General features: G+C 49.3%; 1 protein-coding gene across 1 annotated transcript; it reads right to left on the bottom strand.

Annotated features, from left to right (window-relative positions):
* Positions 1–109: 109 nt before the first annotated feature.
* On the bottom strand, positions 110–11,151 carry med16 (mediator complex subunit 16). Its single transcript, XM_086224931.1, has 16 exons — positions 10,871–11,151; positions 10,367–10,549; positions 9,506–9,613; positions 9,256–9,425; positions 8,885–9,166; positions 8,654–8,803; positions 6,785–6,890; positions 6,562–6,717; positions 6,143–6,369; positions 3,068–3,274; positions 2,795–3,005; positions 2,564–2,697; positions 1,898–2,090; positions 844–1,060; positions 399–482; positions 110–295 (listed from the first exon to the last, which is right to left on the bottom strand). Exons 2-16 carry the CDS (start codon positions 10,503–10,505, stop codon positions 169–171), a joined length of 2,511 nt encoding a protein of 836 aa, XP_086081057.1. The 5' UTR covers positions 10,506–10,549; positions 10,871–11,151; the 3' UTR covers positions 110–168.
* Between the last annotated feature and the right edge of the window lie 1,118 nt (positions 11,152–12,269).

Here is a 12,269-nt window from a genome sequence, read left to right as displayed (position 1 = left end):
ATGCCCCTCCCATCTCCAAATAACTCGCAGACTTGGACCAATCACAGTTGACCTCCTCACTAAGGCCTTCATGATCTCAGACACAAAGACAATTAACAGGAACTTCTGTTTTAGGGTTTTATTACAAATGGTCATAGAAAATTCAATAATCTTGAGCCTGGGTCTGGATCAGGTGTGTGTGGGTGGGATCCGCCTCCACAGACCTCCACACAGACAGTTTTTGATCCAGCGCTGCTCCCACTGCTTCATGGCATTAGTTTTGTTAGGAGAACGCAGCATTGTCACACAGCCACACCTGAAAATCGAACATAGAGCGTTCAGTCCATGAAAACTGCCAAACCTGATTTTATTAGCTGTGTAGGACCCCAATCTGGTTCTCTGGTCCCTTATTGACTCACCTAGTGCAGGCCTTGCTCTCCTCAGTGGGACAGACGCCCATGTGGACACATCGCAGGTTGTCCATCTTCTGAGATCCAGGACTCCTGCACACACAAGCACACCTGTTCACGGAGAGCTGGACTCAGACTGGACCAGGAGCAGGAGCGGAGCTCTCTCAGAGAACAGCTCTCTAGCCCAGTGAAGGTCGTAACCCTGGAAGCTCGCTGGATCCTTCACACAGTTGTCATGAATGTCCCTCCTGTGTCTCTGTGAGGTTTCTGACCTCGGAAAACCCGATGTTTTTCCCTCCACCCTGACAGAGGGTCTCAGGATGAGGGGTGTTGCATTTTGAACAGATTGTGATCGAGATTTCAGGCTTCATTGGTAAATGCGATTGATTGATTGATTTGTATTCGTAACGGCAGCAGCTGGAAATGACTGGAGGAATGAATGTGGTCCTGTTACCTGGTGAAGACCTCCAGCGGCGCTGCGGTGCCCAGGCTGGGCAGAGATGAGGCTTTCCCAAACTGTAGTCTGAGCGGGTGTTTGCCCTGCAGCTTGACAATGACACCATCATTGACTGGGAGCCAGTCCATGCTGGGAACCAGCAGCTGACTGGGGAGCAGGCAGCACTCATCTATCAGGCTCTCGTCGGGGTCCTGTGGGGGTCCGTCATCCCGAGCTGACACACACACAGGAAGCTGGTTTACAGTGACGCTGTGTTAGCTTGCTAGAAGCTAATTTGGATAAAAGATTGATGTGAAGTAGCAGACGACAAGTTACAAAGAACTAGGCGTCAAAATAAAGATGGGTGAAAGGTCACAGAACTGGACCAGGACACATGCAGTCATGGACCGGAAGTCTATCTGGATAACATTTGTGATGTTTAGCCCGGCTGTGGCCTCGCCCTCTCGGTATCGAGAGAGCGGTCGTGGAGCTCCAGGAACATTACTGAAGTGCTCGTCCAGTCACCTGAAGGAGACCACACGCTGTCAGGGCTTCAGCCCTCCAAGTCTGCCGTGACACTCCCACGATGTCGCGGTACAAACTCGCCACTGCTGTCACCTGTATCATTACTGGGATGTCTCAAGTTTCTTTGTTTCAGTTCATTGCCATTTCACAACCCTTCCATTTAATTATCCCGCTATTCTAATGGCTTCTAATGGTGATTGGATTTGATCAAATTATTTCCCTCTGTGATGGGAGAGGACGCTGTCAAGTGTCTGTTGAGTGTTTTTGAGTCATGGTGCAAACAAGTAAACTAAATTAGTATTTGGAGGAACCTGTCGGCGGTGTGACACCTTTGGCCGTCCAACCCTTGACAATGCTTCATGAGGTGATAGCTTGACCGCCGCCCACCTGTTTAGGAGGACAGCTTTCCGGGGAAGATCCGACTAAGACTAGTGGGACTTCAATGGTCACATGTAAACAGGAACATGCACCGATTCTGTTCTTCTCCATCATTGCTAAATCACAGCCAAGACAACCTGTTAAAGAACCTTCCAGCAGCCTTTCTTACAGCAGAGCCACAGCTTGGTGAGCAGGCGGAACAGCAGCTGCATGCTGTCCTGGTTGTCGGACGTGGCTGTGAAGGTGGGCAGGCAGCCGGGCTTCAGCAGACCCCAGATCCGGATCATCACCAGCATCTCCCTCAGCATTCCCAGGGATGCCCCGTCCCTCATAAAGCCAAACCCGGGTCGCACCAAGGAGCCCTGCAAGATGGAACCAACAACAGCGGGCTCAGTTCTGTTGTCTCATGTTGCTACTGTCTGGCTTGAGAACACCGATGGGCCACACCTCAGACAATGAGTAAGAAACGTGAACCAAAGTGCTAGAATATGATCAGAACTTAATTTTTCCCCATCTGTAGCTGTCAATCAGGAGCCCTGAGGTTTCCAGAGGCCATTTTGTTGATGCAACTGGAAAAACATTTTTTGTGACGACCCTTTTTTTCCATGACTAAGACGAGAAAAATAGATCAGGGATGATAGAAATGTCGTGTCCCTCAACGGAGCACCCTGTCAGTCAAACTGGGACAATGCTCCAGGTCTTTGACATGCCATTCATGACCAACCAAGGACCCCACACAGAAGTGGGTGAAGCGCAGGCAGTGTTGTCCCACCAGCCCTTTTCCTGCTCTGTGTAATAATAAGGACTCACCTTGGCTGTCTCCCTGGTAGCTCACCTGGTTGGGCAGGTTGGCCAGCAGGTAGAGGACAAAGTCTCCTACCCATTGGATGAGCTGCTGCAGTGATTGAAGGGGGGGGCCGTCCAACACAAATTCCTCCGTCTTCAGATTGATCATCACCTTGTCAATATCTACAGACACAGCAATCAAAAACCACTCGCCTGGGACAGAACCCTGGAGGAACGCCTATGTCTCAATATCAGTTCACCATCTGTCGCGGTGTCTCACCTGTATCCATGTTTTTGGCACAGATCTCGGTCAGACGGTCTCCTGGACTTTTGTCAGGGGTGTTAAGGACATGCGGCCTCAGGAGAGATTTTAAAGTGGAGCTGATGGCAATCAGCTGCAGTTTGGCATGGAAGTCGCACGCACGAGCTGCCGTTGCTGTCGACAATTTGCAGAGGGACGCCTTCACTGCCACAATTCGTGTTGCCAGAACCTGCAATATGAAGCTCTTCTCATAAATATGTTGATACCTCTCTCCAAACATGCCTGGCGTACCTGCTGCAGCGCCTGGTTCTGCCTCATGTACTCCTCATGCAGCTTCTCCACCAGGTTGTGCACCATACTAGGCTGGACATGCAGCAGGACGTCCCACCAGTCGTAGCCAGTCACCATGCAGTACTCCAGCAGAAACAGCAGGTGTCGCAAGGTTGTGTTCATCTCCAGCACTTGACCCATAGAGGGTGACACTCGAAGCATGTGAAGCTGAGGAGGGAATAAGGCCCAGCTCAATAGAGCAGACTGAAGAGCATTTTTGGAGTCGTGTACAGAGTCGAAAGACAAAGTTGGAAGGCAACCAGATCCATACGTCCCACCTGGGTGATATAGGCGGCACACCTGGACCCCCTAGTAGCCACACCCATCCCAGTCATGGGGATACACTGGAAATCTCACACTCCTTGCAGGTGTACATATATCATAATGATCAAAATCAGACCAAAACAATCGGTACAACAACAAAAGATGAACAATAATGCAGATTCAGCTCATATCAGTGAAAAGCTGGATACACAGTTTCTGATAAGTTCAATGTGGGAGTTGTGGTCCAAAATACATTTATCCAGATTCGTATACAGAGAGGGTCAGCCAACTTGAATCATGGGCGCCATGTTTGCTACCAACGCCCAATGATTCTACAACGGAACTATGGGGCAGATATGCTATGTTGCTATCAATCTCTTATCGTCACCATTAATAAGTCTATAAATGTCATTGTTACTCTCTGTCATGATGTAAAAGGCCTTGCTTCAATAACCCAGCCTGTATTTAGCTTAAACATCTTAAATGAGCCTGTAAAATGAGTTGTAGCCCAATCGCTCAATTAACCATGGAGCTGTTGAACCTCTCCTTCGTCTACCGAGTTCATCCATCGCCGAAAAAAGGTTGAAATTATTTTAAACACTTATAATGACTCAGTATGATAAGATCAGGTTAATTTTAGTTCTGTTATTTCTTATCATTCGTATTATCACTATTAACTCACATAAACCCTTCCCAGGACACAGGTTCAGAATCCCAAGAAAACCAGGCAGTTGTATTAAATAGATGATAAGCTAGCTTCAGGCGAGCTTAAGGCTTGGTAACCTTCATCGTTCATTTCTATAGCGGTGTCAGGAGTTTTGAGAGCGTGATATGAATAAATGATGACATTATTTTATTCCTCCAATGTAAATTCTTCACAAAGTCAAAGAGAGAAACTGACATGAACCTCCCATAAGAGGGAGAAACCAGTTGGTGTCCAGCGTTTCTCCAACCTTCAGCTCCCATGACCTCCTCCGTTTGGTGTCACGGGGAAAACCATGCATTTGTTTCTGCCCCGTTCTTGCTGGGCAGCCATGATTATTTGTGGAAGTTGATTGTTGACAATTTACTGAAGTTGAAAACTGATCTCTGATATTCTCTTTGCTACGTGTATCGCTGGATAAACATTGGTTAATGGTAGCAAACATGGCGCCCATAAAACTCGTGACCGCCTCTGAACCAACCCTATAACAGAATTGTTCTGAACATTGGAACCCCGAGTTGGCCGGACTCTATCTACAGCTCTGCATTTATCTAGATTGCACCGCCCCACCACTCCGCCCTCTCTACGTACCTGGCCGAAAAAAATGGCATTTCTCCTGCACTGAGTCGTTTCCTGTTGCCTGTTCAACTCCTCACAATAACAAGAAACAGAAGAAGAGCTGATAGACGACGGCAACGGCATCACCAGATCCTCCTCTGCTCAGAGGACAAGGCGAGCATAACTGACACTTCTCCTTCACCAAGTTGTGTTCAATATACTACAATAAAATCATACCATGGGAAATAGGCTCCTGGGTATAAGTACAATACAAGATGGTGGTTTATTCTAAATCTAGGGAATATATAGTGAACACATCTGCTTGATTACAGCAGCAGACTTCCTCAGGTGATGTCATTTATATCTGACCTGTTAAGTACAACAGTACAGTCAAAGTACAAATATTTGCAGTACACTGAAATGTACTTGTGTATTTCCATGGTTAGTTTACGTAAATCATGAGCTGACAGAATCTAGGTCCCGGTATGAGCCTCCATATAGAGGTGTCTGGACCTTTCTGCAGTAGTAGTAGTAGCAGCAGCAGTTGTTGTAGAAGTAGCAGCAGCAGTAGCAGCAGCAGTTGTAGTCGCAGTAGCAGCAGTTGTAGCAGTAGTACCAGTAACGCAGCAGTAGTAGCAGTAGTAGCAGCAGTAGTAGCAGCAGCAGTAGCAGTAGTAGCAGCAGCAGTAGCAGTAGTAGCAGCAGCAATTGTAGTAGCTGTAGTAGCAGTCGTAGCAGTAGTACCAGTAATGCAGCAGTAGTAGCAGCAGTAGCAGTAGTAGCAGCAGTCGTAGCAGTAGTAGCAGCAGTAGTAGTAGCAGTAGTAGCAGCAGCAGTAGCAGCAGCAGCAGTTGTAGTAGCAGTAGTAGCAGTAGTAGCAGTAGCAGCAGTAGTTGTAGTAGCAGTGGTAGCAGCAGTAGCAGCAGCAGTTGTAGTAGCCATCCATAGCAGTGTACTCAGCACTACCATCCATCAGAAACTCTGTACCTGGATCTTTTATAACTTTGGTGCCTTGTCAGTCCAGTGGTAACACAGCATCACGTCCTCGTTGGACTGACGCCTGCGCAACACCTACCACCTACCAAACACCGCCACACTGCATTGTGGGAAATTTCTGCTTGGCTTGTGTCCATCAATCCATACTAAGACATTTCTTTGGAATAAGTATGGATAGTGCATACTACTGAGTACACACTAATGTTTTGGATGCACTAAAAAAATCTCATGTACATTTTTTGTGTCCTCAACAGTGTGGAAGTGTGGCATTTCGGACGCAGCCCATGATTGCATTGAGGGGCGTCTGGGAGTGATGATGTCATGGACAAGGAGCTCTTTTGGTGGTAGAGACTTTGAAAAGCGCATCGTTCAGGACTTGGTGTGCGTTGTGTAGCTGATGGAGCCCAGACAGAGCCTAATCCCAGGCTCTTTCCTGGACTAGATAGTCGCACATTTGTTAGAAAGGTAAGTGGTGGAACCACTCTCTAATATCAGGCGCTCAAGTGTGTCCTCACCTTTCCGTGGTTGTCAACTCCAGCCAGCGCTAGCGATGTCCAAGAGAACTGCAGGGCCTTGAAGTGGACCCCAGAGCCTCCTGTTCTTTGCCGTTTGATGGTGGACTCATCTCCGGATCGCTGGCCAGGCCCAGAAGCTGATGAGGAGCCATAAAAAACCCCCATGGTGTGGAGGGACAGGCGGTGGAGGATCTGGATGCTGCCATCATGGAAGGCCAGAGCCAGACCTGAAAATATGTCCAAAGTGGTAACGCTGCAAAGAAATCAGCAGAGACGAACGTCTGAAAACAACCGTGACCTCAATAAACAGGTGTTCAGATCATCGGAGTCAGAACCAAACAGACTTTTCAACATGAAAATAATATGGATACGTCTGTTCTTTGCCCTGGTTTCTGTCTGCAGGGAACATCAGTGCTAACCCAGGCCAGGGCAGAATTTGGTGTCCGACGCCACCTTCAGGTCAGTGTTGGAAATGGAGATGGGCAGTTTAGGCAGTGCGATGGCTGACACACGCTCCAGGTCATTGGTGGTCGTCAGGATCCGCCACTTCAGGATGGTTGGCTGCTTCTCCCCCACTAGGCACAGGTCAAAGGTCAACGCAGATCAAGATAAACACAGGTCAAAGGTCAAATGGTTTCTCACCGACTGGTGATCGATGCTGGAAGATGTTGTTGACAGGAAGTCCCTCCTTTCTCAGAGACCAGCACTCCACAATGCTGCCACTCTGATTGGATGCACATAGCAGAACCTGGGGAACAAACACTCCACCAGTCAGGTTCTCCAGGTGTCTTCATGTTCTTCAGTTCAGATTCTAATATGGAGGGTGAATATCTCATGTGGCTCTACTTCGCCATTTACAATTTCCTCCTATCTTCTCTCTTGCCCTCTAAAAATAAGTCAAGTCAGGTTCATTTGTGTCACCAAACCCCAACCAAAGTTCTGTCCTGACTCTGTCCAAGTAGAGCAGGTCCAGCACCTCCCTCCTTCAATGAACCTCCACCCAACAATTCTCCATCAGCAAGCACATCCTGCAACAGCAGCCACCAGAACCTTCCTTTACCAGCAGGAAGGTGGAGCAGATCCAGGATCAGTGGGGACTGAGAGAGAGCAGGAGAGCAGGACAGAGACAAAGACAGAGAAGGAGGAAGACAGAGAGACAGAAGGAAAGGGAGGGACGGAGAGAAAGAGAGAAAGGAGGAGAGACGGATGGACAGAGACAAAGACAGAGAATGGAGGAAGACAGAGAGACAGAAGGAGAGAGAGGGACAGAGAGAAAGAGAGAGAGAAAGGAGGAGAGACTGATGGACAGACGGGGACATGAGCAGGTGGAGCAGATCCAGGCATTCACGGTGCACCCTCTAAAACAGTTCTACAATCTTTCTCCCATTAATCGCCCTCTTCCTCCATTCTGGTAACCATTTACACGTCAGGCCACAGATGAACTCTGGTTAGACACTCAACCCTGTAGCCTTCGTGTGTGTGTGTGTGTGTGTGTGAGAGAGGGAGGAGCAGAATACTGCTGCCTCCTCTAGGCAGCGCTAGAGAACATACACAGCCTGTGTGTGATGTAGCTGTACATCAGGTGAAGACAACACAGCATCATGTGATGTCTATTTCATCAGGTTTACTTCCAGTGACCACCAGGTGGTGCTACGGCTCGAGGTCATCTCCCTCAAAGATGTGACCATGTGACTCAGTTACTACAGCTTCCTGATCTATGGTCAGATATCAAACATGGCAGCCTCCTCACCATGGTAACCTCTCAGTCTACACAGTGACCCCCCCCCAGTTCTGAAGGAGGTTCTGACCCCATCTGAGAGGATCTGGTCCAGTAGCAGGAGGACATGAGCGTGGAAAATAAACATGTAATTTCCTGATGCCACCAGGTGGTGCTGTGACTCATGTGACTAACAGGTTGTTCCTCCGCCCAGGCTCCGCCGACACCATGTTTGATGAAAATCAGTATCATAAATCTTGTGTAGGCTGCACGGTGGTGCAGTGGTCCTCACTGTGGCCTCACAGCAAGAAGGTTCCGGGTTCGAGTCCCGGCTGCAGCACGGGGTCTTTCTGGGTGAGTCTCCATGTTCTCCCTGTTCCTGCTGGGTTCTCTCTGGTACTCCAGCTTCCTCCACAGTCCAAAGACATCAATTTGGGGACGAGGCTGATTGATTCTCTAAATTGACTGTGAGTGTGAATGGTTGTTCGTCTCTGTATGTTGGCCCTGCGATGGACAGGGTGAACCCCGCCTCTCGCCCATTGACGCTGGGATAGGCTCCACCCCCCCGTGACCCTTAATGTGTAGGAATAAGTGGAAGATGACGATGGATGGAAATCTTGTGTATCCTGACTGACAGATGCTAGATGCTAGAACAGAGACAACGTCTCATCTTAAGACAGGCCGGTTCAGTAGACAGAACCACAGTTTGGGAAATCTGTAACGGCACTGGTTCAAGAACAGAATTAATGGAACAATTCAGGGTACTCTCTGGTTCTAGCGGGGATCAACATTACCTGTTCTGAGTTCTCTCGGGTCAGGAACTTGAGGTGTGTGACAGCAGGGTACTTTTCTCTCCTCAGAGGGTCTGTGGTGCAGCGCAGGAACAGAGACGGTAACAGTTCTGTGTCAATGCGACACTTCTCACTCACCACACTCACCACCACCTGGACACACAGACGGTAATGATGGTGATTATGACACAGGTCAGAGGTCAATGTGGTCATTAATGTTGCCGTTACTCAGACCTTGTAGAACTGGACGGGCGAGGCGCTGCTGCCGTCAGTCGCTGCCACCACAATGTTCCCCCCTCCCGTGAAGGCGATGTCGGCTAACGCCACACGGCCACGCAGCCGGCACAGACTCTCACTGGCCGTGAGCAGAGCCCCACCAGGCTTCAGCAGCGACACGGTGACCAGGCCGCTCACCGTCACCGCCATCCAGCCCTCCATTGGCTTCCCGCCAAACAGCGTGAGAGACGGAGAGAACTTCACTCTGGAAAACTTCTCACCAAAATTTGTGGAACCTGACTAAGTGAGGACGACAAAGGCAGACAAGTTATCTACTTGACCCGTCTGTAGAACATGTGTCACATAACGTTAACACGTGAACGTGTTACCATCTCAACATGCAGCGCCAGTTTGACGCCATTGTGCAGCCAACTGAGCGCCACAATGGGATCCCCGTCCAGAGAGCTCGACAGAACGCTTTCCCAGCTGTTCACCAGGTGATCCGACATAGACCAACATTTAATCTGGCCGTCACCATCGGCAGACAGCAGCCTGGAACCTGAACACACATCATTAACACACACACACACATACACACACACACACGCGTGCACGCACACACACACACTTCTGTCTCACCTGATTGGTCCCATTCCAGACAGGAAATGACTTCAGTGTGTCCCGAGCTAATGGAGTACACATCCCAGGGGTGCTCCAAGTCGATAATGTGGATCATGTGACTAACATCTGAAAAAGAACAGGTGTGTCAGTCGCACCACTGTGCAGTCTAACGACTGGTGCATGCTGGGTAGACGTGCTGTGACGATCCCACAAGACCAGCTGATGCCAGAGCTCAGTGCATGCTGGGAAACTCCCAGCTCTCACCTCCTCACACAACCTTGTTTTGTCTGTTCTCATCCTAACAGCTGGAAGTGTCTGGATGACTCCAGTGGACTTGGTGCCCGGGAGATGCTGCCTCAGGATGTCTGCAGTCCTCGCCGCTCGGCGCGGAAAACTGGAGTCGGGCGCTTGTATCGGCGATGTCGATCTGTTGCTCTCTACTAAGCTCGTGGCTCAAATCTGCAGTGTGGCCCTCAGTCTATGCAGCAGTGCTGCTGACGCTGCACTCACCTGTCCACCTCACGCCATCTTATCATCACTTGTGAACAAGAAATTCATGACCTCCTTCACTCTTCCCTAGAAGTGACCCTTGACCTCTTGTGTATAATGGGAACCGGCTCAGGTTCATGAGACAAACAACTATAAGTAACAAATTGTTGGACGGGCGCATGCAGCTTAAGTCCATCAGACGTGGCGGCAGCCGTGAATTCTAAAGCCTTAAGTACCACTAGCAGGTGGTACTGAGGGTTCAGGTTCAACTACTTCACCTGTGTGCTCTGTTGTCAGGGAGCCACAGCGCCACTCAAGGGTCTACGATGACAATTAACATGTGCCGCTGGATTCTGAGCCAGACAACATGGCAACAACTCCATCCGGTACCTTTGTCGTCATCGTCGTTCTTCAGGTCAGTGGTGAAAGCCACCAGGTTCCTGCAGGACCAAGAGCAGACCAGTGGGATGGAGGGGCAGTGGGTACTCTTGGGACGTTTCTCCCACTCGCACACGTATGCCAGCTCCATGATGCACCACAGAAGAAGACAAGGGGAGTCTGAGCGGGCGCCACCTGCAGGACAACGTAGTCACATCTACTTTTATCTCTATCATCGGTACAGTTACTATCGGTCTGCCAGTCACCAACTGTTACATTCAGCGTCGTATCAAACTGTTAGAACCTCATGTTCCACCATCACGAACTTGCTTTAAAAAGCAGCCAATTTGAAGAATAAACCCCAGCCACAGCACCGGCGGAGCCTCCTGGAGCGAGGAAGCCGCCGCCGAGCTCCGGGAGGCTCCCGGTACATTCCGGTTCACTTCCTCCGCTCTTTGTTGCAGTGAATGAGAGCAGTTTGTGACTGTCGGCGAACGGTAGCCAACGGTACCTTACCTCGCGTTCAATTTAGCTCTGATGGCGGTTCCGTCCTCGTCCTGGTTGACGGAGACGGTGCTCGTGGAATCAAAATGACGGGAAAAAGTTTTCGACGGACAGTAGAAACACTCAACAGACAGAGGCTGCGCTAAATATCAGCGCGATAGAGGGACTCAGCCTTTTCTGTGCTTGCGAGCGACGGTCTACCAGCTCGGTGGCGCCACCTGCTGTACCGGAGACGACCTCTTCCGCCTCCTCCGCCTGCTCTTCCATTCATCCCTCCATCCATCCCTCCATCATCCCTCCCTCCTCTATGTTCCCTCTCTTCTCCTGTTGAGGGTGGTGGGGGTGGAGCCTATCCCAGCAGCCTTCCCCCTGGACAGGTCACCAGTCCATGGCAGGGCCAACACATAGAGACAGACAACCATTGGCTCTCCCAGCCACGCCTACGGTCAATTTAGAGTCTGGATTAACCTGGTCCCTCTTGATGTCTTTGGACTGTGGAGAACCTGAACCAGTCCAGGTGATCCCCACATAGAACTGAAGATGTTGAAAGGAATGGAATCAGGAAAAAATGTTAGGTCTTGTAGGTCCATGTCAGTGGATGGACTGAAAACCCAGTTTATTATATTAATATTGATTTACTAAACCCATGAATTCGTCTTACAAGGTGCAGACGCAGCTTCTATCAGCCTGGCAGTGCGATTGGCACCGAGTTTTCACAACATTCCTCAGAGTGGGCGAGTCATGACCATACGAGTGACCTCATATATTTTTAAGATATATGGTTTTCAGCTCAAGACAAAAAGAAAGGATGTCAGCCTCAGCATTTCAGTTAAGACAGAAGAGAAAATGAATTGTTTTCAGAAATGGACTCCATTGTTATTGCACCTTCCTACTCTAACAGCACACACGCGCGCGCACCCACACACACGCGCACACACACGCGCGCACCCACACACACGCACACACACACTCACGGTGGAAGCTGCCATGCAAGGCCCCAACCATCAGGAGGAATTATGGGTTCAGGATCTTCAGGATGACCTCCGAGCCTCGCCGCCAACGAACCCTCTGGTGGGAGACTGGACACGTTGCTGATGTGAGAGCGGCGTAGTTTACACTTTTTAAGCTCACACATGATTACATGATACAAATTCTCCCTTCTTGTTGAGGAAAAGGAGACAAAAGTAAAAAGCCTCAGATGGTAAGAGGATACAGAAGGTGAGTGAGGAGAACAATACCTGTTGTCAAGATTTGGTAAAGTATCAAAGTAAGCCTTCTAAAATGAAATACAAAATATACACAAAACTGAGATAAATGGGGATTATTGACAGGGATTATTGTCATGAAAGACAAAGAAAATCCAGGTGACACAAGAGGCATGTGGAAGTTTCACAATAATGTTGTTAGATGA

The sequence above is a fragment of the Aulostomus chinensis genome, chromosome 14 (assembly GCF_037954235.1).
Source record: "Aulostomus chinensis isolate RoL2024-O1b breed Wild chromosome 14, RoL_Achi_v1.0, whole genome shotgun sequence".
Lineage (NCBI taxonomy): Eukaryota > Metazoa > Chordata > Actinopteri > Syngnathiformes > Aulostomidae > Aulostomus > Aulostomus chinensis.
Note: the sequence above shows the minus strand (reverse complement) of the source record. Positions and strands in the feature narration are given on the sequence as shown.

Coding starts and splice junctions, on each gene's coding strand:
- med16 (XM_086224931.1), bottom strand. CDS start 10,505: ATGGAGCTGGCATACGTGTGCGAGTGGGAGAAACGTCCCAAGAGTACC. Junction 2,698..2,794: donor TGCCAAAAACATGGATACAG/GTGAGACACCGC, acceptor CTGTGTCTGTAG/ATATTGACAAGGTGATGATC. Junction 296..398: donor GAGAGCAAGGCCTGCACTAG/GTGAGTCAATAA, acceptor TTCGATTTTCAG/GTGTGGCTGTGTGACAATGC.